Source organism: Dipodomys ordii, unplaced genomic scaffold (genome assembly GCF_000151885.1).
Source record: "Dipodomys ordii isolate 6190 unplaced genomic scaffold, Dord_2.0 Scaffold77, whole genome shotgun sequence".
NCBI classification, from domain to species: domain Eukaryota; kingdom Metazoa; phylum Chordata; class Mammalia; order Rodentia; family Heteromyidae; genus Dipodomys; species Dipodomys ordii.
This window is the reverse complement of record NW_012267293.1, coordinates 6,143,884-6,171,055: the sequence shown is the minus strand read 5'-3', so window position 1 is coordinate 6,171,055 and position 27,172 is coordinate 6,143,884. Positions and strand designations below refer to the sequence as shown.

The 27,172-nt window shown below is 48.4% G+C and overlaps 2 protein-coding genes across 2 annotated transcripts in view; one reads left to right on the top strand and one right to left on the bottom strand.

Moving 5' to 3' along the window:
- Tmem181 (transmembrane protein 181) overlaps nucleotides 1–18,586 on the top strand; it is a 29,342-nt gene extending 10,756 nt beyond the window's left edge. The window contains exons 6-16 of the mRNA XM_013024572.1: nucleotides 3,724–3,804; nucleotides 5,425–5,524; nucleotides 6,027–6,157; nucleotides 6,365–6,456; nucleotides 7,906–7,963; nucleotides 9,506–9,608; nucleotides 9,909–9,960; nucleotides 11,909–11,991; nucleotides 13,050–13,139; nucleotides 13,786–13,852; nucleotides 15,729–18,586. Coding sequence (XP_012880026.1) covers nucleotides 3,724–3,804; nucleotides 5,425–5,524; nucleotides 6,027–6,157; nucleotides 6,365–6,456; nucleotides 7,906–7,963; nucleotides 9,506–9,608; nucleotides 9,909–9,960; nucleotides 11,909–11,991; nucleotides 13,050–13,139; nucleotides 13,786–13,852; nucleotides 15,729–15,807 — 936 coding nt within the window. The 3' untranslated portion in view covers nucleotides 15,808–18,586. The remainder of the gene's footprint in view (nucleotides 1–3,723; nucleotides 3,805–5,424; nucleotides 5,525–6,026; nucleotides 6,158–6,364; nucleotides 6,457–7,905; nucleotides 7,964–9,505; nucleotides 9,609–9,908; nucleotides 9,961–11,908; nucleotides 11,992–13,049; nucleotides 13,140–13,785; nucleotides 13,853–15,728) is intronic.
- A 1,823-nt stretch (nucleotides 18,587–20,409) lies between these two features.
- The window catches only part of Dynlt1 (dynein, light chain, Tctex-type 1), a 7,680-nt gene continuing 917 nt past the window's right edge, over nucleotides 20,410–27,172 (bottom strand). The window contains exons 2-5 of the mRNA XM_013024554.1: nucleotides 25,355–25,396; nucleotides 21,456–21,579; nucleotides 21,034–21,111; nucleotides 20,410–20,726 (exon numbers count right to left, since the gene is read on the bottom strand). Coding sequence (XP_012880008.1) covers nucleotides 20,656–20,726; nucleotides 21,034–21,111; nucleotides 21,456–21,579; nucleotides 25,355–25,396 — 315 coding nt within the window. The 3' untranslated portion in view covers nucleotides 20,410–20,655. The remainder of the gene's footprint in view (nucleotides 20,727–21,033; nucleotides 21,112–21,455; nucleotides 21,580–25,354; nucleotides 25,397–27,172) is intronic.

The window sequence follows — 27,172 nt, the reverse complement described above, 5'->3', positions numbered from 1 at the left end:
TGACTGTTTTCACTTAGCATGATGTTTGCAAGGTTCTTCTACCTTGTTGATGGTTAGCAGACCACTCTTTATCTGTTTATTTTGTTGAGTTCATTGGATGGACAGGTCACATTTGGTTTATCCACTCACCAGTGTCAGGTGTTTGGATTGTTTCATATGTGTATATTATATATCATACCATATAGTATATAGCGTATCCACAACATAATATATGTGATATGTTTTATATATATGATAAGTGATACATGTATGTAAACACACACATACAATAGTGTGGACTCACGGGTAAAGGGATGGTTCATGCCCTGGGCAGGAAAGAGTAGACAATGTGAGAATAGTGCATGAACTAAAACTTGTGAGTTGTTTGTTGCTGGAATTTTCCATGTGATATTTTTGAGCTGTGATTGGCAGGGGGCTGTGAGGAAGGATGGGTGCTGCCTCAGCGGAGAGGAGTGGGGGGCGGGGAAGGGGGGGGATGCTCGCTCCCTCCTGGGGTTAAAGCAGCGCTACCTTGCACAGCACTGCTTCTGACACAACAAACAGCACCTGATTTCTGCCTGCCATTTCTCCTGAGTGTCTGCAACACCTTCTCTGCACACCGGCATTCTGGGCATTCTCCCCTAATGAAGTGCACTCGGGGATGAACCTGAGTGACACCAGCCAGCTCCAAATGCCTCGTCTCCTCTCTTTTTCTCAGCCATGATCTTGGACTAGCGGTGAGACTAAAGCAGTCCATGTTCCTGTTTCCCTCCTTCTCTTCCAGATTGTGCCTTAGATTAAGGCTAGTCTACTAAGACATGCACATGGTGTTTGCTGAGTATTGTGCTTACCTCAGCACTGCCCCCTCCTGGGCTTACAGTCACACTACATCATTTGTCTCCTGTGTTCCCTGTTCTTCTCATTAGCCAAGTCATTGAGGTAGACACTCCTGGCCCCCCACTTTCCCCTCTCTCTTCCCCATGGCACCATGATCATCTGTGAAGGACATGGTCCTGTCATGACATATAAGCCTAGTGGCAATCATGATAGTTAACATTTTAGACTTACTCGTTTATTTATTCTGTGCCATACAGATGTCATTGTAGTTCTGTGAAGTTGGTAACAGCATCTCCACTTTGTTGAGAGAAACTGAGACTTAGTGAGATTTTGGGATTGTAGGGCTGGGGTATGGAGCTGAGGTTCTGACTTCACAATTCACTTCCTGCTAACCCCTTTGTAAGCAACTTTGTCTGGCAACTTTATTGAAGTGTTCTGATCACAGGGGGAAGTACACATATTTAAAATATTAGATGTGACCCATTTCATATGACATCAGAGCTGGGGAACTGGTCTCAAAATCAACATGCTGAGCACTCCTGTCAGCCCCGGACATCTTTTCTCCACTTCCTCTGTTGCTTCTTGTCCCCAGGCCACCACTATACTAGTTCATTGCAGATTCGTTTGCATTTTTTAGAACTTAAACTAAAATGGAGTAACACAATAATACATACTTATTAAATATGTTGAGATTCTTTCAGTGAAATTCTTTTGAGGCTGATTGATAAGGTTGAGTATATCCTTAGTCCATTCCTTTTTTGTTCCTGACTAATATTCCATCATGTGGATATAGTACTGTTGATTTTCATTTGTCTGTGATGGGTATTTGGTTGTTTCCAGTTTGGGGTTTTTACATAGAAGCCCTGTGGACATTTGTGACTAGGTGTTGGTATGGGCATCATTCTTACTAGCCTTGGGTCAGCATGAGTTGCAGGGTGGTTGGGTGTATGGTGAAGAAGCTGGCAGTTTACACCATATCCTACATCCCTACCAGTGGTGCTGTGAGCCATCCTGTCCATAATCAGCAGAGTCAGGCTTTCAATCTGTCAAGCTTTTCAGTCTCCCAAGAATTACATCATGGTTTAAACTCATAGTACTTAAATGTTGACCACTGCCTTTTGGCTTGCATCTTTCTGACAGAGAAAACAAAAAAACCTGTCATCCTTACCTTTGTTCCTGTCTTTGGTCTCTGAACCATTGTTCTCTCTTCACACCTAATATTTTCCTTGGTTACTTTTTTGACAGATTTGATTTGTGTACTTCTCCATGTTCTTTGTGCTTGGAGTTCATTGAGGTTCCTGGGTTTTTCATTAAATTTTGGAAAGAATTTGGCCATTTCTTAGAATACTTTTTCTGTCCTCTTCTCCCCTCCTCAAATTCAGGGACTCCAAGCACATATGTGAGGCCGCTTGGGGTGTTCCCCTGCGTCCTGAGGCTCTGCCTGGCTTTGTTGCCCTTGCCTCTGTTCTTGGTGGTTTCCAGCTGTGTGTCTTCATAGTCTAGTGGTATCTTAATCCATTGCTCCTGCTGCTCCGCATGCACAGCGGCAAACTCATTGGCATCTCCGTCCTCATCCACACCTCTACTAGTCCTCTTGCCCACTCTATATTTTTTATGCCAGTACTGGGGCTTGCGCTGTGTATGGTCCCTTAGCTTTTTTGCTCTGCCACTTGAGCATTGCTCTTCTTACCACTTTTTTTTTGGGGGGGGGGTCGGTCGTGGGACTTGAACTCAGGGCTTAGGCGCTGTCCCTCACCTCTTCAGCTCAAGGCTATCACTTGAGCTATAGTGCCACTTTTTCCTGGTGGTTTATTGGAGATAAGCATGTCATGGATTTTCCTGCCCAGGCTGACTTTTAACTGTGATCTTCAGATCTCAGCCTCCTGAGATTTGACCAGCTCTATATGTTTTTAAAGAAAATGTAACTTATACTTTTGCATTTTATAAAATACATTTACTTTGCTGGGCATGGTTGTATGCATCGGTGATTCCAGCTACTTAGGAGGCTACAAGGCAGGTGGATCACAAGTTCAAGGCCAAACTTAGCAAGGCCACATCCCAAAACAACATTCAGTAAGTGTAAAATGTCTGTTACCTGCTTTATAACTTTGCACAGATGGCTTCAGTAGCTGGAAGAACTGTCGCTGCTATTGGCACATAACATACCGCTATTATTGGTGTATATGCACACATATATGTACACACATGTGAATTTTTAGAAACTTTAGCTATGGTGTCAACTTTGGGAGAGAGTAGCCTGGAGTTGGATTATACAGAATTAATTCAAACAATGGTCTGTAAACATCAAAAAACAAAAAAAAAACAAAAGGGCTGAAGATGTAGTTCATTGCTTGCCTAGCCTACATTGAGGCCCTAAGTTCAAACCCCAGTACTAAAGTCGGCTTTTCACTAATGAAGAGACTTAAAATCCAAGTGCCCTTGCTATGATTATAGAATAATTTACCTGACTCTTTTCAGTTATTGGCAGTACATCTCTGTTGTTTTGTTTGTTTGTTTATTTATTTTGACAGTGTCAGAACTCAACCGCAGGTCCTCACACACACTGTAGTCACTTTCGAGGCTGGTACTCTACCACTTGACTCATACTTCTAGCCCTATGTTTTGCTCATTATTTGGGAGGTGGAGTCTAGAGGACTCTTCTACTCGGGTTGGCTTCAAACTTTGATTGTTCAGATCTCAGCCTCTTGAACAGCCAGAATTACAGGCATGAGCCACTAGTGCCCAGCTTACATGAAAGTACTGTGGTAGAATTTGGCGACCTGTGGGCTCGTACAAGGGAAAGCCTTCAAGCTCCTCTAGCCTCACATCTAGACAGATCCATTACCAGTCATCTGGTGACTTCCTTTCATCTGCACATTGCTCATCATCCTCCACCTATCGTTTCAGTGGAAGACCTATGACCCTGCCTTTTCTAAGCTGGAGATCTGGTTCCGCTTTGTGTTTGTGGTGCTCACCTTCATCGTCACCGTGAGTACCAAGGGCCTGGCACCCCGCACCCAAGGCCAAGTCAGGGCAGAGCTAGTGTGTGCAGTTATGAGTGTCCCCGACTGTCTAGACACTAAGACATGGAGACATGCCGTCCAGTGGTCTATCCCTTTTCCCTAAACAGTCTGTATATGCCAAGATGCTGTGGTATAAAAAGTGGTGCACAGTCCTTCAGTAAGGAGTAGTGTAGCAGGTCACTAACTATTAAATACAATGTCATCATGGTGCGATAAAACCTCCATTTCACCTGTGTGAAAGTGATTCTGCCCTGTGTGAGGGACCTGCTCTGGAACGGCACTCTCTTGGGTCTTTATGTTTAGGAATCTCAGAGTTTGGGCCCTTCAGAAATAGGCTGTAGAGAAATGGTTTTGGAAATGCAAGCTTTTGGTTTGTTTGGGACCTGAAGATTGCATCCACAAGCACATTGGTTTGGGGAATGCCCCTACAAACAGAGGGTGCCAGGAAAGCCCATCTGTGAAGAAGGAGATTTAGAAATTGGACGCCAAGGGAGTGTGGTGTGTTCAGTGGCTGAGGACCATCTAAGGGGGATTGTGCCCTCTCCAGAGGCTCTCCTGAGGCTGCTGGAGAAGGCGTGACATTTAGATGTGTCTCCTCTTTGTGGTGATGGCTCCTGTACTGCCATCTAGGCACCCTGGCTACTTGGGAGACTCCCCAGTGGAGGAGAGCATGGCACGTAGTGAGCATGTGAGCGGTATGTGGCAGGAAGCAAGACACGGCCCTGGAATTGGTCAGGAGCTGGGCTGGGTGTCCCATGCTGAGCCTGGGGTCTCAGAGACTCCCAGGGTTCCTCTGGGAATCGTACCGGTTATGGGGCTGCCGGTATTCATGGCTGGTCTGTTGAAGTCCACATTGTTTCTTGAGGACTGTCTTCTGCCTGGGGTTTTTCTGCACTCTTCTGGGGCCCAAGGTCTGGTACTTGTGGTCCTGAGGCATTCCTAACAGAAGGAACTGGGCCTGACCCTTGCACAGAACTTAGACTAGGGAAGTGGACAAGAAGCAGGGGAGCCAGACTGCCTAGAAAACCATTGGTTTGTATTGGCTTATAGAAAAACAACCTGTCCCCCAAATTTCAGGCCTAAACATGGTACATGTATAGAGTTTGAAAACAGCTTCAGGAAGTTCTTCCAGGACCCACACATCTTCTCCAGGGAAGAATTTGAGAATAAACTCAGCCTCTGACTTTTGGCACCAGCACTGTCCTTGGAAGCCGGTACCCCCTCTCTGTAAGAGCTGTCCACTGGAGCACGTGGCCTCCTGCGTCCACAGATGTTCCTGTACCCTGAGAAGTTCTGGGAGTGCCATCTGCCCTCAGGCCTGACAGCAGCCTGCCCAGGGGGAGGTGAGAGGGATGGGTGTCATTCTGCTTGTAGAGGGTTTATGGCCAGCTGGGCCCCACCTTACGTCTGGCCCTAGGCAGCGCTCACCCATCTCATCTCATCATGGTTGTCCTGACCACCTCCAGGACCCCAGTAGTTAGTTCAGCCAGGACTTAACCCAGCAGAGCTAGCCCGGCCACTAATGGAACCCAGTGACCCTGCTGGGGTCCAGGAGGTGAGGGGTCTGGGTCTGTTTGCTTTGCAGTGCCTGTTTGCACATTCCCTGCGCAAATTTTCCATGAGAGACTGGGGCATTGAGCAGAAGTGGATGTCTGTCCTCCTGCCACTGCTGCTGCTATACAACGGTAGGTGCCACTTTTCTCTGAAACTTTCCCCTCTCTACTTTAAAACTGGCCAGCATCCCAGAGGTGGTCTGGCCTGATGCCCGGAAGAGCCCATGGGAGCCCGGGACAAGCGGGTGGTGGCAGGTTCCTGCTCCGCGGGCATCATGTTACACAGGTTATGGCAGATGCCTGGGTCTTTAACAAACAGCAGTGCTTCCGTAGTTAAAACTTGGATGAGCTGCAGACGCAGCAGTCCTGGGACTTGGCTGAAGATGCTGGCATGGCTGTCTCTGCTCCAGAAGGCATTTGCTGCCTGAACTCCATGTTTAGAGTTTCCAGGCCGCCTCTTGCGTGAGGAGATGACTCAGGGCAGTGTGTGTGCAGTGGCTTTTGGGCATTTGGAAAACAAAACAGCCTTTGGTTCGCTACCTCTCCCTGGAGAGCTCGGAGCGCGTGGGAGTGTAGGGCTCTGTGCTGGGTGCTGGCAGCCCTGCTCTCATCATGTCTGTCCTTTGCCTTCCAGACCCATTCTTCCCCCTCTCCTTTCTGGTGAACAGCTGGTTCCCAGGCATGCTGGATGACTTCTTCCAGTCTCTGTTTCTGTGTGCCTTGCTGCTCTTCTGGCTGTGCGCATACCATGGAATACGAGTCCAGGTAAGCTGTAGAAGGTCCTCCCTGGACTCTGAATCCTGACGGCAGTCTAAGTGAGCGTATCATTCAAGCCTTCCTCGGCCTCACACTGGACCAGTAGAGTGCACCTTTGATAACAGTGGTTTGGAATCTCTGATCTGATAGACTCTGCTAGAGTGAGTGCTTTGTAAGAACTTGTTTTCTGTATTTCTTTTTTTTTTTTCTTTTTAGGGAGAAAGGAAGTGTTTAACTTTCTACTTGCCAAAATTCCTCATTGTTGGACTACTGTGGCTGGCTTCTGTGACACTGGGAATATGGCAAACGTGAGTACTTCTTTTCCATGTAAAACAGTCCTACAAAGCATGACGGGTGGACAGACCAGACCTCACTCTGTATGTGACCTCATCCAGGAGGAAAGGAAGCATCTGTGTTACAGGAAGTCAGGGGACTGGAACAGAGGAAGTCAGGGGACTGGAACAGAGGAAGTCAGTTTTGCTGGAGTGGCTTGGAGAGAGCACAGTTCTCTCCTAGTCTTAAGATGGCACATGAAAAACACCACAGTAGACTTTCATTTCTCCTGTAGAGAGATGATGTCCAGCTGACGCCCAGGACTGTTCAGCAGATCTGGTTCCCCTGGGCTCCTGATCCTCAGCATGAGCAACAAGGTTTATTCTTATCAGAATGGGCACTGCCACAGAGCCTGTGTCACAGCCTCCAGACGACCTGTCCTAGGGGTACTCCTGTACAGTGCTTTCTGGCTGGATACCTCATCTGTCAGTGGCCCCGTGCTGATAGGACCTGGCCCTCTTCTACCTCACCTCCCATCCCTGCCTTCCTGGCTGCTCAGCTGTGCCCAGGTGTGCCAGCAGTACATCTCTAACTATAGTATAGGGATTTGGAGATGTGACAATGAAATCCCCCTTCCTGCTCCCCCTCTCCCCGCAGTATGTATAATATAAGCCAATAAAAACAAAACAACTCTTACTACAGTATAAGGATGTGGAGATATGACAATGAAATCTCCCCTTCTTCCCTCTCTCCTCCCCCCCCCCGCAGTATATACAATATAAACTAATCAAAATAAAACAACTCTTAAAAGAATGGTGATTGGGATTTTTCTAAGAAAAAAAAAGCACTGAAGTTCTACAATACTGATAAAGAATAGGGAAGATTAGTATTGGGTGTTTTTCACTGTGATATGTGAAATTTATAAATGCCCTTTTTTAGGACTTTTTCTTTTAATATTCAATATTTTTATTTTTATTGTAATATTATCTTAATGTCACCCCTATCAACATTCTTACCCATCCCTCCCTTCCCTACCCCTTCCTTTCCTCTTTGGAATTTTGTAGGATATATGTGGGATTTTTGGGACTCGTGACTGTGTTCTCTCCCTCTTCTCCATTTCATTCGCCAACCCCATTCCCCTTGACCCCACCCTGCCCCTTTTGAGTACCCACTTCCTGGTGTTTTGTTAATCTTTGATTTTGTCTAAGAAATTACATTGTTTGAATTCTCTCTTGAAGCTGCTATATTTCAGTTAATACATTTGTATACTTTCGCATACCACCTAATGTATTTACAGATGCATTTATAAGCTAAGTGTACCTCCACATATAAAGGAGAACATGCATCCTTTGTCTCTCTGGCCTGATTTACTTGATTTTTTAAAATCTTTCATTGTTGGTAGCAAGTACTATTAAAATGTGGGGTGAGAAAAGTGTAAAATGTAAAGCTTGTAATTAATTTGTGTTTTAAACATCTTTTTAAAGAGCTAATGAATTACATGACCCCATGTACCAGTACCGAGTTGACACCGGAAATTTTCAAGTAAGAACTGTTAATGAAGCCTGAGAATTTTTTTTTAGGTTCCATTTTATGAAATGACTGAATTTTGTTACTTAAATTGTGCTGTTGATATGGTTTTGCTAAATGGCTATTTGAGCATAAGTACAGAGAATTCAAAGGCAGAAAATTTGGGGAAAGTGTTTTGAGCAATACAAAAAATAAAGTTTTAGGGCTGGGAAGGTGGCTCAGTGGTAGAGTGCTTGCCTTGCATGCATGAGGTCCTAGGTTCGATTCCTCAGTACCACATAAACAGAAAAAGAGCCAGAAGTGGCTCTGTATCCCAAGTGGTAAAGTGCTAGCCTTGAGCTAAAGAGTTGAGGGACAGCACCCAGGCCCCGGAGTTCAAGCCCTACAACCACACAAAAAATAAAATTAACTTAAAAAAATAAAGTTTTAAAACTGTCTTGCCTGGCACCAGTGGCTCATGCCTGTAATCCTAGCTACTCAGGAGGCTGAAGTCTGAAGATTGCAGTTCAAAGTCAGCCTGGGCAGGAAAGTCTGTGAGACTCATATTTCTCATTAACCAGCAAAATGCTGGAGGTGAAATTGTGACTCAAATGACAGAGCGTTAGCCTTGAGCATGAAAACTCATGACTAGTACGCACATATTGCATGCACACAAAAACTGTGTCCTGACTACCAGTCAAGACACACACTTTCTGGTGGAAGTGCTGGGACAGAGAAGGAGAGAAGAGGAGTGGAGGCGCACCTAGGTCAGCGTAGGACCGAGGGAGCGCTCAGCGTGGAGAGAGAAGAGGAGTGGAGGCGCACCTAGGTCAGTGTAGGACCGAGGGAGCGCTCAGCATGGAGAGAGAAGAGGAGTGGAGGCGCACCTAGGTCAGTGTAGGACCGAGGGAGCGCTCAGCGTGGAGAGAGAAGAGGAGTGGAGGCGCACCTAGGTCAGTGTAGGACCGAGGGAGCGCTCAGCGTGGAGAGAGAAGAGGAGTGGAGGCGCACCTAGGTCAGTATAGGACCGAGGGAGCGCTCAGCGTGGAGAGCACTCACCCTTGCAGGGGACTGGCCTTGGCCAGGGCTGCTGGCCGTTGCCCTTAGAGGTGGCTTTCCTGTGTCAGCTTGTAGCAGTGCTGCCTGTGAACCTGTGGCGTCCTTCGCACACCCTCTTCTTGCAGATGGAAGCCAGGTCCGGGGCAACTGAGACTTGCCTAGCACTGCATAGCTCAGCCCCATGTGGGGCCTGTTAGGCACAGGCCTCTTCTTCACTGTTGGGGCAGGGCCTGGGCCCCAGCCAGGGACAGAGAAGCTTTGGCCACCTGGCCACCTCCAGGTGCTCAACACCCTGGCCCCCGGCCTTGGGCAGCCAGCAGTGGGCACAGTGCTGAGGAGGATCGCCTCATTGGTCCACTGGGCTGGCAATACCCTTGGGTGGGCAGCCTGTGCTCGGGGAGCCCCTCCTGGGTCTGTCTGCGGTCCTTTCTAGTCTTAGCGGGGAGCTCCCTTTGGGGGTACTAGAGGAGATTACCCCAAGGCCTGCCCTTACCCAAGTATCCATCTTGTTGATTCCAGGGCATGAAGGTCTTCTTCATGGTGGTGGCAGCTGTGTACATCTTATACCTCTTGTTCTTGATAGTGCGGGCATGTTCTGAGCTCCGGCACATGCCTTATGTGGGTGAGTGTCCTGCAGAAACCCCACGGGTGGTAGCTGGATTCTCCCAAGCCAGGGCTCTTCAGGGAGCTGCAGGAGGCCCCGTGGTGATTGGCCCTTGAGAGGGAGCCGTTGTGTGGAAGCAGTGAACACTGCCTAGGGCCTTCTGGGGCCGCATGCTCATCCTTAGTCAAGACAAGCTGCTGGCTGAGCAGCTTGACCCTGGGGTCAAGCAGAGCCGAGAGTCCTAAGGGAGGGCTTGCTTTTGTTCTTAAGATCTGAGATGAGAAGGAAATTTGCTCACAGAGGTACTTTTTTTTTCAGATCTCAGGTTAAAGTTTTTGACTGCGTTGACCTTTGTAGTGCTTGTCATTAGGTAAGATTTTATTTCTAGAACCTAGTAACACTGCATTGTCACTGTCCTGAGTATCCAGTCACTCTTGTGTGGAGCTCATTTAGGGTACTTTGGCCCCATTCCTCTAATCACAGATCCTGAGCCTCAAGATGGGGCAGCTGAGTATGAAGGGTGCCCAGAGGATGCGGGCTTGTATTGTGTGCCAAGCCCTCGTCTGTGTTGCTCTGGTACTTGTCATGAGCACCAGAGAATTAGGGCATGCCAGGCGGCATGAGGTTCACCGGACCTTTTGGTGTTCTGAGGACCAGCGCCTGTGTGTGACTTAGTGCAGTGGAAGTTGGGGTAGCTGCAGGCCAGGGAGGGAGCTGTGAGCTATGCACCAAGGCCCCTAGGCGGGAGTTATTTAATTCTATCCCAGGTAACCAGTTGTTGAGTTTGTCTCCATCTAAAATCAAACCCCAGATGGAGAGGAGATCTAATTATCGTGTGTCTCTTTTCCTTGTGTGGATGGCAGATGAGCAGATGTGGCCTCTTCCTAGATGGAGCACAGGCCCCCAGCCTCCTGGCCCTTGGCCAGGTTTGGCAGGGTGGCTCTGGGGCCGCAGCCTCACTGAGAGCGAGGATTCACACTCTGAGTGTGAATTCAGAGTTAACCCGAATTTCAATCAGTGAGTTCACGGGAGAACACGCATGTGTGTTTAAATGTGTCCATCAGTCTCTTCTCTCTAGGTTGTGGGAAGCCTCTGGCCCTTTTCCATACCCACTCACACACACACAGCCCCCAGCCCACACCAACACACCTTTACTCACACCAGCATAGCCCCTCACCCACACCAGATACCACAACCCCCTCACACCATCGCACCCCCCAACACAGATCTCACACCAACATACGCACTAATACACACCCTCACACACATTGGCATATCCTCACACTAACACACACCCTCACAGTAACACCCACTCACACACTTAACACACCCTTACATATGACACAGGAACATACTAGCCATACCCCCTTCATGTGCACTAATACCTCACACATGCCTCCTTCAACACTAACACACCCACACTCAAACTGTCCCATTCACACACTATTACTCTCTACACACAGCATCCCATCCCATCACCCAGCCCATGGAGGACAGTGGAACCAAGTAAACAAGTAGCCCTGTGCCCCAGTGAGAGCAAGGTGCCATGCCCAGGACAGTGGAGGCAGTGGCCGCAGGGCTGGGCCAGCCTGGCGGGAACAGCTCTGAGGAGGAGGCACAGGAGATGTGGATGTGGGCGTGAGCTCCATCAGCAGAGGCCCATGGGGGTGGGGACGAGGGGGGGTAGCAGCAAGAGGGCAGAGGGGCTGCGCAGGCCACCAGAGGAGCATGGTCTAATCTCTGTGCCATGCATCTTGGGGCTCATGCAGAGGAGAAGGGGGTTGCCTTTCATTTTTATTGGCCAGTCCTATGGCCATTGGAGGTGTCTGTAGGGAGGAGGGGTCCAGGTCATCTTGCAGCTTGGGGCTTCTGGGGGAGCCTGACCCACAGGACGGATGGGAAGCGGGTCCTGGTGCAGAGGGGCTCTTCAGAGAGTGTGGTGGCAGGTGTGGGGGCTGAGCAAGTGGGGAGTGGCTTTCATTGCTGGGTGGGCCACTGTGGCCAGGAGGGGGTGCAGCTGAGCAGTGCCCCCCTCTAGAGACTGACCTCTGAAGTATGCACCAGGAAGAGAGGAAGGAGGAGAACATGCCAAACTTGCACCAGGCTTGGATGGACCACCATGGCGCTTATGCCTCAAGTTGGCTCACTCCATCCTCCAGCCGGCAGGGAGCCAGCCCTCCCCCCCAGCACGAGGGCCCTGGAACAGCAGTCTCAGAGAAGTGTGAGTGGCTAGACCAGGCGCTAACAGTGCCAACAGTGAGGTGACGATAATGCCACTGTGCACTTTGACAACTGTCTCTGCCCTCTTCTTTTTCCAGCATTGTCATCCTTTATTTGAGGTTTGGAGCACAAGTTTTAGAAGACAACTTTGTAGCAGAACTGTCCACTCACTACCAGAACTATATCCTTCTCACCGGCAACAGGGGCTTGGGGGTGCTGGTAGCACCTTAGGCGTGGATGCTGCAGGACGCAGATCGGCTCCCGTGACCTGGGCTCTGCTAGCCTCGGGGCCTCATCACTCTATCCGTGCTAAAAAGGGACTCTAGGCCTGGCTTCTGGCCTCCTGCCAGCTCTGGGAAGGGTCGGCTCTGTCAGCCCACTCTGAGGGTAGGAAGCTGGAGCACACTGCGCTGAGTCACTGTGGGGCACAGCCTGGAGCCAGACAGGACTTCCATGCTCGGAGCACCCCCCACTCCCGCCCCGCACTGCTTTCCTTCAGTGGGGCAGGACCGTGCAGCTGAGTGACACGAGGGTCAGTCCAGAGCTGCAGCTCCCCTGGCAGAGCATCGAGCTGATTCACATCCCCCTCCCAGCAGCATCCTCATGTTCCCCAGACAAAGTGGCAGGTTGAGTCTGTGGACAGAAGAAGGGGCATCCTCCATCCTCACGCTACTCAAGGCCAGTCAGCAGCTTGCTCCTCCCAGGCTCCCTGTCCCATTCAGGGGCTGCCGCCCTCTCCCTCCTCATGCAGGATGCCTTGAATTTTGAGCCACGATGTCTCTAGAACTCTTGCACAATTTTTCAGATTTTTGTGACTGAATTGCTTACATGCTTTTGTCAGATCTCACAGAGGTTTGCAGCTCAGAGGTGAAGGATTGCTTTGAGTTTATTTCAGGGTTTTGTTGTTGTTTATTTATTTGAGACAGGGTCTCGCTATATAACCTAGGCTGTCTTGCAACTCATGAGCCTCCTGCCCCCTCTCTCTTTGCTGTATGGTGTGAGGTGGTTTTGGCAGCCCACTTCCACTGAGAAGAAAGGTCACGGTTCACCTGTATCTCCTGTGAGCCTGGAAGGCTGCTGCAACCTCCAGCAGTGGGCTTGAACTCTGGCATCCTGGTGTCCAGGCTGCGGACTCTAGCGGTTCTGTGGTAGCACTAGAAAGGACTGCTGGTGGTTGGGGGGAGGCAGAGGCACGAGTGGATGTGTCAAAAACCTCATTCCTCCCTTGACTGGCATCACCAGCTGAGTTCTTATCTTTCTATGGATTGCTGAACTTTTATCTCTACACTCTGGCCTTTGTGTATTCTCCATCAAAGAATGCTCTGTATGGTAAGTTACCCGGGCTCTAGGTTGCTGGCTAGGCAGCTGAAACAGAAGCCTGTGTTGGTTCAGAGCCCACTAGCGGTTCTCCACAGATGCCAGGCACTGGCTTTTGGTGCCTTCTCTTTGGGCACAGAGATACCAGGCAGTTAAACCAAGACTGTGGAGCCTTGATCACAGCACAGGTGCACCACACCTGGAAAATGCATTGTAGCATGTGATAACCAAGTTCGTGTGGTTAGTGGGTCCTAGCACAAGCATCATGCCCACCAGTCATATGAAATAACATGTCATAACCATGCAAAGGGGAGCCCAAACTGTAAAAAACAGAGCCCCTCCAGAATAAGAGCCTCACAGGAGGAATGGGAGTGAGGGACCAAGTGTGTCTGACAGGAAACTGCTCAGCCTTCCTCCTCCTGCGCACCTGTGACAAAGGAACAGCCTCATTACAGAGAGCCAGGGTGAGCCAGGCCTCTGGGGGCCCCAGTTGTGTCTTCGCTGTGGTTCCCTGCTGATTCCTACAGGCGTCTCTCCCGCTGTGCACAGTGCCCAGGTAGATGCATGAGGTGACCTGTTCAGGTGCACACAGACAAACACATAGTTTCTGGGCTTCTGTCTTGGCTAAAAATGTTAGAAAGGCTTCTCTTGGTTTCAGAGTCTCAGCTGAAGGATAATCCTGCATTTTCTATGCTGAATGACTCCGACGATGAAGTGATTTATGGGTAAGTCATGTCCCCAGGAGCACTGTGGCCTGGCTCCATACAAGTACTGGACCCATGCCACTAGAAGATCAGACCATTACCTGGGCTGGGTGTGGGGAGGTTCTGGAGATCCACAGCATTCAGTTTCTCGTGGTTCAGGCCCAAATGTAGTGGTACTTTATTGTGCAGAACACCAACAGCATGTAGTGACTAAGTACAGTAATACTCAGCATGTAGTTATTAGATGTAGTGGTACTCTGTGTGTATAACACCCACAGTGTGTGGTGACTAGGTGTAGTGGTACTCTGTTGTGCAGGATGCTTACGGTGTGTAGTAGTGACTACATGTAGTGGTACTCTATTGTGCAGGATGCTCATGGTGTGTAGTGATTAGGTGTAGTGGTACTCTGTTATGCAGGATGCTCACGGTGTGTAGTGACTACATGTAGTGGTACTCTGTAGGACGTTCATGGTATGTAGTGACTAGGTGTAGTGGTACTCGGTTGTGCAGGATGCTCATGGTGTGTAGTGACTACGTGTAGTGGTACTCTATTGTGCAGGATGCTCATGGTGTGTAGAGTTTAGGTGTAGTGGTACTCTGTTATGCAGGATGCTCACGGTGTGTAGTGACTACATGTAGTGGTACTCTGTAGGACGTTCATGGTATGTAGTGACTAGGTGTAGTGGTACTCTGTTGTGCAGGATGCTCACGATATGTAGTGACTACATGTGGTACTCTGTTGTGCAGGATGCTCAGTGTGTAGTAGCTAGGTATAGTGGTACTCTTGTGCAGGATGCTCACGGTGTGTAGTGACTAGGTGTAATGGTACTCTGTTGTGCAGGATGCTCACAGTGTGTAGTGACTAGGTGTAATGGTGCTCTGTTGTGCAGGATGCTAACGGTGTATAGTGACTAGGTGTAATGGTACTCTGTTGTGCAGGATGCTCACGGTGTGTAGTGAGTGATTAGGTGTAGTGGTATTCTATAGAACATTCACGGCGTGTAGTAACTAAGTGTAGTGGTACTCTGTGCAGGATGCTCAAGGCATGTAGTGGTACACTGTGTGCAGGACGCTCAAAGCGTGTAGTGGATAGGTGTAGTGGTACTCTGTTGTGCAGGATGCTCATGGTGTGTAGTGACTAGGTGTAGTGGTACTCTTGTGCAGGATGCTCAGGGTGTATAGTGACTAGGTGTAGTTGACGGCGTATAGTGACTAAGCATAGTGGTACTCTGTGCAGGACACGCAAGGCGTGTAGTTGCTAGGTGTAATGGTACTCTGTTGTGCAGGATGCTCACGGTGTGTAGTGACTACATGTAGTGGTACTCTGTTGTGCAGGATGCTCACGGTGTGTAGTGACTACATGTAGTGGTACTCTGTTGTGCAGGATGCTCACGGCATGTAGTGACTAGGTGTAGTGGTACTCTGTTGTGCAGGCTGCTCACGGCGTGTAGTGACTAGGTGTAGTGGTACTCTGTTGTGCAGGATGCTCACGGTGTATACTGACTACATGTAGTGGTACTCTGTTGTGCAGGATGTTCACGGCATGTAGTGATTAGGTGTAGTGGTACTCTGTGTTCAGGACACTCGTGTGTAGTGACTAGGTGTAGTGGTACTTCATTGTACAGGATGCTCACGGTGTGTAGTGGTAATCTGTTGTGCAGGATGATATTCACGGTGTGTAGTGACTAGGTGTAGTGGTAATCTGTTGTGCAAGATGCTTGTGGTGTGTAGTGACACTCTATTGTGCAGGACGCTCACGGTGCGTAGTGACCACAGGAGAACAGTTCTCTCTGGTCTTACATCTTGGGGTGGGATGCTCCCCAGGGAGCTGTAAGGTGAAGTCTTTGAGAACAGTGGTGAGAGTGAAGGAATCCCCAGAGCGGTCTCATTACCACAGGAGCGACTGTGAAGAAATGCCCCTGCAGAACGGCCAGGCCATTCGTGCCAAGTACAAGGAGGAGTCGGACAGTGACTGAGCCCTGGCAGTGGGGGGAGGCTGAGGCCGAGGCCTCTCCTCAGCCACTGCAGCCCGGCCTGCGACCTGCGTGTGTTCACACTTCCCATAAGCAAAGGTTTCCTGTTCTTTATTTGTTTACATATCCTTAAAAGAAAAACCAAAACAGAGCAGATTTTAATGTGGAGCCAAGCAACATCATCAGGGTGGCTGCATTATTTGAGGAGAGAGGCTGATGAAGAGGTGGAAGCTGTCCAGTGAGAAAGAGCATGTTTTTAGTGTGAGAAATTACTATTTTTTAGGAGAAAGAATTGGGTATTTTGTTTTCTTTCTTGAAAAATTCTCCCTTGCCTCCTTCCCTTCCTCGTGGTACCACTGCAAGGGCAGCCTTGTCTGTGGTCCAGGCGGCGGTCCTTCCCAGGGCTGGCGTCCAGGCCTTTGGAGCCAGGCCAGTAGTGCAGTGTGGTGAGCCATGTTGGTGTGACTCCTGTAACTCGTCATGCGCCGGCCCGACCCCACTACTGGAGTAGAAGCGAAGGGCCGTGAGTTCTGATTGGTTGGGAGCTGACAAGACAGGAAAGCTCCTTTATACCTTGCCAGCCCTGGGCGAGGTCTTGTGCCATGGTGCTGTCCAGGTGTCTGTGCATGGGCTGGGGAACGGGACCCCTCCATGTGAACCCCATGAAACATTGCTTTATAGCCAAAAAGGTTTTCAGTTTCAGATTTGAAAACTATTTGAAGAGAAAGACATTTCAAGCCTGAGGTCCAGGTAGCTTGTTTGGAGTCATTCCCGCCTGTGGCGAGCCCTGCTGTGGTCAAGTGAGCCAAGTGTGTTGCTTGGGGCTCTTAACACCCCATTGCTGACAGCTCGGTTCTTCTATCAGTTCGGGACAGAGTCCGGTGTGGCTGTGTCCTGTTGCTCCCTACCACGCGCAGCAATGCTGGCTGACATGTGGCAACCTGTCCTCCTTTCTGCTGCCATTTTGGTGAGGTTGTACTCATCTCTGCACCAGCGCTCAGATGACCACTTAGAGCCGCTGTTTCCACTGCCTCACCTGGTGCCCAGCGAGACCTAGACAGGCTTGGGGAGACTGACATTGTGACTTCCCGACTTGTACTGTTTGATCCTGTGCTTCAATACGGATTCCACTGACATTCGTTGAGAAAACCTTCTAAATATGAATGAAAACAACTATACAGCAAGGGTAGCTCAAGTTTACATGATTTTTACATTTGCAATGCTGTGATGACTTTGATTTCATGTACGTGGAGATACTGATACTGAAAAAGTTTTTCTGTTACCAAACTTTTGAACTTCTAATAAGATTACTCCAACTTAGTTTTATGTACACTGATGAAGACTGACTTGTACTGAATGACATATTCTAATATGTAATATAGTTTATATGTTTTAATCATTATAAAAGTTGTCTATGATTCAGATGCTATTTATCACTATGTGTAAGATAGGTGAGGCATTTAGCCATAGACTAGCACTTTTGAAAACCTGTCTGTCTTGGATAATGTACTCATAAACTGATTGCTAATGTCTTTATATTTTGATTCTTCATGGCACCAATGAAATGAAAAATATAGGAGTATTTTTTGTTGGGAACAAAAATATTTCAGAGAAAGTACTTAAGGGGAAATAGTTCTTTATTAAATCATGTGTTTTTAATTTGTCTTCAGAGTTTCATGTAGAAAGACAATATATACTGTATGTAAAAATTTGCTTACAATACATGGCATTTAGCTGTAGAATATGTGCCATAGCTATTAGGTAAAAACATTTAATGTCTGCCAGAAACTGGCAGAAAGTCTACCAAAACAAGAAAATTGTTTTGCTTTTAGTCTAAATTTTGCAACCTTAAATTATAAACTCGAAGGGCTGGCTTTAGTTCTTTCATGGTAATGGCTTGATTTGCATCAACTTTGGGATAGTTTTAATATTGGTCCAGTCACGGGGGACCTGGAAGGTGAACAGAGACACTGCATAGCTTCCCTAGGGAGTGCTTCACTATCCATGTGGATAATCGCCCTGCTTGATTTATTATTAAATCATTACAACAGTGAAGTGGTGCCTTTAAGCCCCATCTAAAAGCCTAGAGGATATGTGTGTGTGTGTGTGCACGTGCGCGTGCGCATGCACAGGCGTGTGTGCATGTGTGTGTGTATAAATATGTATATATAGTTTTCAAGGCTTGGAAGATGGTCACTGTACATAAATACAGATCATAGCAAATTCAGACACATGATGTAAACTCAGTGCACTAAATGCAAAGGTTATAAGTATTTCGTGAACTATTTATAAAAGGCCCAGCTGTGATAAATAAGTTACAATGTAGCCAGCAACTTATTTCCTAAATCTTCTTCACAGGAAAAACAGGCACCCATTAAAGGGAAAACTAAGAGGGACTTCTGAACATTAGGGTAGACTAAAGACACTAAAGCGTTTATGTGTTTGAGGTTTGAGAAGCCAGTTGCCTTACAGGTTAGATGGGGAGGGGGCAGAAATCTGCTCCCCAGGCCAAAAGGAAATGACTTTATCTGTGACATCTTGATGAACAATTTATCTTGATGTGATGTTTGGATGTATTGGGAAGTGTAATTCTGTCCTATGAAATAGAGGGATTTTGCTACTGAAAACTGCCTTTTTACAAAAAGAGTAAATCTTTGTAAAACAAGCTTTATGCCCAGAAGGAGAGCTCGCATTATGCATTAGTCTGGAACTGGAGGACAGCATGCCTTGAAGGTGGCTGTTGAAATCAATCAGGAGGAAGTAAATAAATGTTTATTTATAGAAAGCAATGCTTCTGTGTCAGACCTGTTGTCACTGTGACACAAACCCGAGAGGACCCTGTAAAGGACGGGAGCTTTATGTTGTCCGTGGTGTGGAGGGCTCATGAGCCAGTTCGTGCTGTGGGCCTTGGGGAGGTGCAACATCCTGGCAGCAAAAGCAGCACTGAACTAAGTCGCTCATCTCATGGTGGCCAGAAAGTGGCGAGACAAGAAGGGGCCAGGGCATGAGCTGGCTCCCAAGGACAACTCAAGTGACCTACTGACTGCAGGTAGGCCTTACCTACTGCACCCCTTCCCAATAGCGCCGCGAGAAGGGAACTGAGTCCATGGGCTTCATCTCCTATGCATTCTCCTTCATTCTCTTACTCCCCTTCCAGTAAATGCTAAGTATCAGACATTCGGCGCTTGTACACGCGCTCTCGTTTGCCCTTTGCCCGCAGCATTCGTGTGGCCTCACTGGTCTGTGGAGATGAGTGGGCTGTTCATTTTGGCAGCTCTATGGCACCATATTGACAGCACATGCTGCCTGGGTGAGTCCCATAGGGACCCTAGAGGACTAGGCTTTGAGTCCACCGCCCCACTGCCCAGAACTGTGTAACTTTAATCTGATGTTACCTTGGTTTTGGGGCACGGCACTTTATGCTCATCTGTTCTTCAGAACAGTGACAGTTGGTCTTGCCCAAAGGCACAGAGATGTTAGGTGTGGCTCGGTGGGAGTCTGAGTTGGTGGCTCCACACAGCTCTGAGTGACTAGTTGAGCTCCACAGAGGGGCCTGTTGTGTGAGGGCTCCATGTGGCCCTTCTGTCATTTGTCTCTTGTCTGCCTGACCTTGCCAGGCCAACTGAGAGGCCTGGCCTGAGACAGGCAGTCCCTGGAGACCTGCTTGGACATAGGTGGGATCCGAGTTTGTCACCTCTGCTGTGCTGTGGCTGCTCTCCTGACTTTTTGGCTGCATAGGGCACCCATGCACTCACTGCAGAGCACCAAGAGGCCCCCGGGAAACTCAGGTGCACAGTGGAAGTGGAGTGTCTCATTGAGGTGCTCGGGCAGGGCAGATGTTCCTTTCTTTTTCAAACAACTGTATGCTTGTTATACAAATAAGGTGAACCACTGTGAAAGCATTTCGTAAGCCATAAAGTACTGAAACCATTTGTGATTGTTCCAGGTAACACAGGGCTAAACATTAGAGTCGCAGCCTTGGACCACGTGTGCTACAGCTTCCAGCTTGCTCACTTGCTGTCCCATAAACTTCCAGGAGGAAAAGACGGGTAGGGTGCTCGGCCAAGAGGTCAGGGCCCCGCCCCATGAGGCACTCAGCAAATCGTCCTGCTGGACAGGACTATGCAGAGGTGAAACTTTTTTGCATGACAGCATTCGTTTGTATCACATCCCTAAGAGATTCTAGGCTCTTCCCTCTTGTTTGTCTCACTCCTTATGCCATGGTGCCAGCTGAGGCATCAGTACAGGAAAACCACACTGACAGGATGGGAGATCAGATCTCCGCGCTTCTCACCTGCGAGGCCCGTCACCGTGAGAAGCAGGCCAAAGCCGCAGAGCGAGGTCTGGCAGGACCTGGTCTGACCACTCTCTTCCCTATTGTTGACGCGGCCAGGGCTTCCATGCCTCTCTAGGGCAGCACAGAAGAACTGAACTTGACTGGATTCAACTATTTGTGTTTTATGGATTCAGAAGGAACTGGGCAGAATCATTTGTGATACTCTACAGGCTTTGAAGACCAACACAAAGTTTAAATTTGAATAATTTATTATACTAACAAAAGTATAAAGTATGGAAAATTAGTGTATTTGAATCATTTCAGAAAGTTTCCCACTAGCAGATTTCAGTTTTTAGCACCTTTGAAAAGAAATAACAGGGTTAAGACGTGGCAATACGGGCTGCATACTACAGAGAATTACTGTCTAACTGGACAGTCATTTGGTTTATTTCTCTACATGTTTGAAGACTGCCACAACACACGCAAAGAGGAGGAAGGTGTTCACTGAATTCACAGCTGGTGGTTAGAAGATGGAGTAGAGACACGACATGGGAAGCCCAGGCTGGACGCGGGGGTCAGATGGACAGCCCAAAGGCACTGACGATGCAGTACATTGTCTTGTTCTCCCATCGCACGGTGCAGCTTCCTGGGGGTGCAGGGGAGACAGATCAGCAATGAAATGAACCTCATCTCTACCAAGCCAACATGCCAGTCCATAGCTCTTATGGGGACTTGCTCTTTCTTAGTGTGCCCTAAGAGGTCAAGGAACTTTTAGAAGGTGCACTTGGAGACGCAATGCATTCAAGCATCTGTTACATAAAACACTAGCTATCAGCATGGTCCAGGAAGGTCACTGAAGACAAGAACAAGGTGTACCACACACCACCAGACTTTACAAACATGCAATGACGACAAGATGGTTGGGCCCGTGGTGAGGAGCACGGAAAGCATACCGTCAGTGGAGCTGTCCCAGAAGCAGGAACTTGCTGTGTGTAATCCAGCGCCATTCTTTTGCATAATGACACAAGTCACTTAAATTAAAACAAAATGTAATGAGAGGAATCTAAGTAGCATACAATTCACACTGCCCATGCCTAAGGTATGTCTATAGACCACAAGGCTGACATTCCTAATAAAAATGATGAGGTGGGGGCTCCTTATCTCATCTGCTGGCAAATTCCACCCTCCCCTCTTTACCAGGGCCTCCAGTCAGATCCTGTACAGTCCTGCCTGGTGAGCGCACTGCAGCCACACAGCCCTGTGTGTGGTAACGCGCACCACATAAGGGACCTCCTGGGGTTATCAAATGGCCTTCTGGTACCTGACACAATTGGGGCTAGTATTTAAAGAACCACCAGAAACAAAAATCCATTACCAATGTATTTGAATGGCTTCCCCAGCTTGGTGAGTTGGCTTAAAGTTTGTTCTACAACATTTGTGGTCCACTGATTGACCTTGCTGTGCTGGTAGGCATTACCACCGATGGCGCTTTCAATGGCCTGGAAAAAAAGCACACAGGGCACAACCAGCACATGCACAGCCCCTTCCAGTCCATCCCCAACCGCCCGCCAGAGGCGCTGACAACAGGAAACATGGAAGATGCGAGTTCACACTTGATCATGAACGCCTTCACAGTACTGTTTAACAGATTCTATTGCACTTGAGTAAGCTACATGCTGGCTAGAAGATCCTGGAACTTACGTAAGGGTCTGTCAAATGTGTTTAACATTTTGACCTAACAACTGGGTCTTGATAGTTCACTGCCGTTTTAATCTAGAGATAAACAACACTTTTACTGAGGCTAGAAAATATTTTACCTTGCCAAGTGCCCCTCAACCCCTTTTATTCTATATGTGCGTGCCACTCCTAGGGCTTGAACTAAGGGCCTGGACTATGTCCCTAAGTGTTTTTGTTCAAGGCTAGTGTTCTACCACTTGAGCCACAACTCTACTTCTTGCTTTTTAATGGTGAACTGGAGATAAGAGTCTCATGGACTTCCTTTTGGGGGCAGGCTTCAAACTGATCCTCAGATCTCAGCCTCCTAAATGGCTAGGATTACAAGCATGAGCCACCAGAGGCCAGCATCCTTTCATATATATATATATATATATATATGTACACACATACATACATACATATATATGTGTGATAGATTTGTTTTTTGTTTTTGGTCAGTCATGGGGCTTGAACTCTGGGCCTGGGCACTGTTCCTCAGCTCATCTCAAGGCTAGCACTCTACCACTTGAGCCCCAGCACCACCTCTGGTTTTCTGGTGTTTAACTGGAGATAAGAGTCTCATGGATTTTCGTGCCCGGGCTTGGCTTTGAACCTCAATCCACAGATCTCAGCCTCCCGAGTAACTAGGATTACAGGTGTGAGCCACCAGTGCCCACTTACTTATTTTTTGTCAGTGTGGGGCGTCAACTCAGGGCCTGGGCACAGTCCCTGAACCTCTTTGTCCTCAAGGCTAGAGCTCTACCACTTAGGCCACAGTGCCACTTCTGGTTTTTGGATGTTTATTGGAGATAAGAGTCTCATGGTGACTTTTCTGCCCATGCTAGCTTCAAACCATGATCCTCAGAGCTCAGCCTCCTGAGTAGCTAGGATTCAGGCATGAGCCTCTGGCACCTGGCAAATAGATGTTTTTTTATCTAATACTAGCAGTATATATTATAGTTTATATCTATTATAAGTATATGTTGTATTTATATATACTAGTATATACCTAACAGTATATGTTAGATGAATTGCTGGCTATTTGCACAACTGACAACATAGGAATCTATCCATGCAGTCTCATACTCAAATGTTTTTCTTTTTTTAAGCCATGTTTCTGGGAATGTTACAACATGAGTGCAGTTCTCTCCTTGACATTTTGTGTTTGTTTTTTTTTGGGGGGGGCAGTCGTGGGCCTGGGTGCTGCCCCTCAGTTCTGATTCAGCTCAACGCTAGCACTCTACTGCTTGAGCCACAGCACCACTTCTGGCTTTTTCTGCTTATGTGGTGCTGAGGAATCAAACCCAGGGCCTCATGCATGCAAGGCAAGCGCTCTACCACTGAGCCACCTTCCCAGCCCTTCTCTCCTTGACATTTTGAAAGTTAAGTTTTGATGAAATGCCTTCGTTTTCAGCGTCCCTCCTCCTGTGCTGCGCTCTGCAATGAGGGAGGCACAGCTCACCGCCTGCTCCTGCTAAGCTCGCTGCCGTGAGAGTCCCACCAAGTGACTTTGCTCTTTCCCTGGCAGTGCTCCTCTTGCACGGATGCCTGTTTGGCTTTGAACCGTTTTTTTTCTACCCTTGTGCCAGAGCCAAATACTGCATTTTCAAGACAATTATTACTTAAAACTGGAAGTTCTCAGAGTCGTGATCTGTCCTGAGATGCGCAGAGAACACAGGAGTCTAGGGCCCGAGCTGCTTGTGGAGGGCTCTGTGATGGCTGGGTGGAGGAATTTCCACCTCCAGACCTTCCTCCTCATGCCCTACATGTCCGCCCCGCCTGGCTGAGGACGCTGCAGTCTCTGGACCCAGCATTCTTGCTTTAGAGACTCCAAGGTACCTTTTAGATACTGGTGTTGTCCAAGAGGGACGTGCATTGTTCACAGCCAACTCTGCCACCCTCCCTGTGCATGTGCAAATTCACTTTTTCAGAGAGGAAAATGGCCCTCCAGTTTTGCATCCACTTAAGTTATGTCTACCCAAACTAAACAAAAGTAGCTTGAGTACAGACCCAACTACTACGAAGGCAAACAAGCCGCAAAGGCTAGTGACACAAGTTACGGGACATTACTGTTGCTCATGCTTCCCTGGAGGTTGGTGGCGAGTCTGTCGGTTGTACCTGCCACCTGGTAACCAAGGCAAAACTGGATGCAAACAACCCAGCCCACCTCTCCTGTACCCCACCGGTTCCTGTGACCCAGCCTGCCGAGGGTCTGAGGGTGAACAATCTGTAACAAAAGACAATCATTCTGCTTTTGGACGCTTCACAGAAGAGGCTGGAGCTGTCATTCCAGCGTGATGCCATAATTTGCGCCCATCATAACTGACATTATAAGGATAGCTTGCATTATTAAATAAGGATCCTCACACACCCTTCAGGCCAGATCATCTCATGACAGTGAGCGGCGCCGTCGGCACCAGGCCAGCCTTGCCTTGGCAGGGAAGACCTCTGGCTTCATTTCTGTCCCAGAAATGCCCGGCTCTCTGTACAGTACTTTGTGCTGGTCCTGCAACTCCCCACATACTTCATGCTTGTCACCACAGGGCCTCTGCACATGCCGTCTACAGCCCACAGTGGTGTCATCCTTGTCTGCTACCAACTCCTCCCAGGGTCATCTTCCCCCTTTAGTGCTCCCATAGTGCCCTGTCTGCGGCCTGGCCACACGGCAAAGGCAGGCTAACAGTCAGTGAGTATGTGCTCCGTGCCCTCCCGCCCCCGCTGTGTAACCTCCACGAAGGCCAGCACCCCAGGGCGCCCTCTTATGCACATTTCCTGCATCTGGGAAATAAACCAGGGCCTGTGGCACAGTAGGCACACAAGCACTCTACCACTGGAGCCACAACCCCAGCTCTTTTGTTCGTATTTTTTTTTTTTTTGTATTTTGTTTCTGAGAGAGTCTAGGCTGGCCTCAAACCCGCCATCCTCCTATCTCAGCTTCCCTCTCCCAGGAAGCTCGTATTATTTAAATGAGCCACACCCTGCTTATTATATGCCTCCAGAGTCAAAGAAGAACAAATCTCCCTCTGGTCTTTCAGCTAAGGGGAGTTGCTACGATCCATAAGGACACTGAACAGTTTCAAACCACATCACCAGATCCTACCAGATGTACAGTGCTCCTCGTGCTCAGCTTCATTGAGTACATTGTATGTCGTGAGTCTCTAGGCTAGTTGCAGAATCTAGTGTGGAAACTTTCAGTAATAATGCCACATGAAATTTCCTATCTGACTTCACATTATTTAATATGGGAGTCATTCTTATCTACATAGTCATGAAGTAAAAATGCTAACTGAAATGCTGAAACATATATAGCTCAATTGCTGGAACTATTCTGAGACAGTTTTTAAGAACATGAATTTTTTTCTGTACACATTCCCGAATTTTTTTCCAGATAACTAAAGAACAATCAAATCCTGAATCTAGCACCACACAAGATACTTTAATGACCCAACAACAAAGAATAAAAGTTGCCAAGTTAACTGAAGACATATAGTGTGGTAGTATAGCAGTCTCCCTCCCGTGAGCTGTCAACACTTGACCAGCAAGCATGCTGTCTCTTACCTCTTTGACAATGTTGCTCACTTCGTCAACCACAAAAGAAGTCTGCAAGGAAGGAAAGGAGATAAGTGACTTGTTTAGAACCGCTTCCATGGCAAGAAGAAAAGCAAACAGGCAATGTACATAATTTAGAAATGAAGATATTAGCCAGGTGCCAGTGGCTCACGCCTGTAATCCTAGCTACTCAGGAGGTGGAGATCTGAGGATTATGGTTCCCCAGACAGAAAAGTCGGTGAGACGCTTATCTCCAATAAACTACTCAAAAAGCTGTAAGTGGTAGAGTGCTAGCCTTGAGCACAAAGAGGCTCAGGGACAGGTCCCAGGGCTGGTAAGAAAGTGGGCTGGAGATTTAGCTCAAGTGGTAGTGCCAGCTTCACAAGGCCGAGTTCAGACCCCAGTGCCACCAAAAATAAAAACAACAAAAAGATTTTTAGAAATCACCGAAGTAATCCTCAGTTTTCTGAAGATTATGAAATTCAGAAAGACTTCCGAGGCCACCAAACAACACAGAACTGAATGCAATCTCAGACCATGACACATGCAGATCATTTAAAGCTATTTTGTGTAAGTCATACTATAACCGAAAATTTCCCTTAATTATTATCAGTTTTCTCTTTTTGGTGCTGGTCCTGAGGTGTGAACTCAGGGTCTGCGTGCTGTCCCTGAGCTTTTTTGCTCAAGACTAGCATTCTACCACTTGAGCCACACAGCTCTATTTCCAACTTTTTTGGTTCATTGAATAGAAGAGTCTCATGGACTTCTCTTTCTGGACTGGCTTGTAACTGTGGTCCTCAGATCTCAGCCTCCTGAGTAGCTAGGATTACAGGCATTGGCTACCAGCACCTGGTTGAGACTTCCCTAATTCTGTCTCTCCTTACACTGTTAAGATCATTACCTAGTGTCGATGGCTAGTGAGATACTCAAATACGTTGTGTATAAACTATGTGAATCTGCTTAAGCAATCTAATATTACTTGGGGAGGTCAGAACATGCTGCGCCGTGGCTAGGAGGCTGGGAGGGCCGTGAGGTGGTGCGGTTGGTCCCTCCGCGAGGCCCGGCCCTCTTAAGGAGTCCATTTGAAAGTTGTAGCGTCTCCTCTCTGGTGTAAAGTGACTAGAAGGCCCAAAACTTAAGTCTTCTTTTTGCCATTATTAGTCAAAATTTCAAGGTTTATGCTATTTCTGGAGCAGGTTTCCTCATGCTGCTTCAGGCTACTTTGGCCAGCAGGCAGCAAGACAGGTGGTGCCTGAAATACCGTCTTGTGTGTATAGGCTGGTACACATGTAAGTTTACCCTGAAGATGCCCTGGGTCTCTTGACCTCCCATGGTGCTTAGCGGAGACCAAGCTGTGGCTGCTGAGGTGGCATGGACTCAGCCGGGCCCTGGGGCGCGCAGTGAATGCCCCCTGGTGAGCTGAGGGCAGGCCGCCCGCACGGCAGGTCTTCCTTCCTGCCAGGCCGCTGTCCATGGCGGCCCTGCGCTGCTCTGCCCAAAGCCACCTACCCGTCACAGGAAGTCACGCACACAGAACCAATCCTGGGCGGTGGCAGAGTGCTAGCCTGGGCCACGAGAGCTCAGCGACGGCTCCCAGGCGCCAGGGTCCAGCTCCAGGACCCGCAGCGCGAGATTAGTCAAAACGAGAAAAAGAAAAACCCAGCTGGGCGCAGTCAGAGACGATCTCATTTGAGGAAGTTGAAAGGATCCGCGCAGGTTCCCACCACGATCCCCGGTGGGCACGCGCGGGCAAGGCAGAGGCCCTGACGGCGGGCACCAGCGGCCCCGCCGGACCCCCGGGCGGTGCCAGCTTCCACACCAGCGATG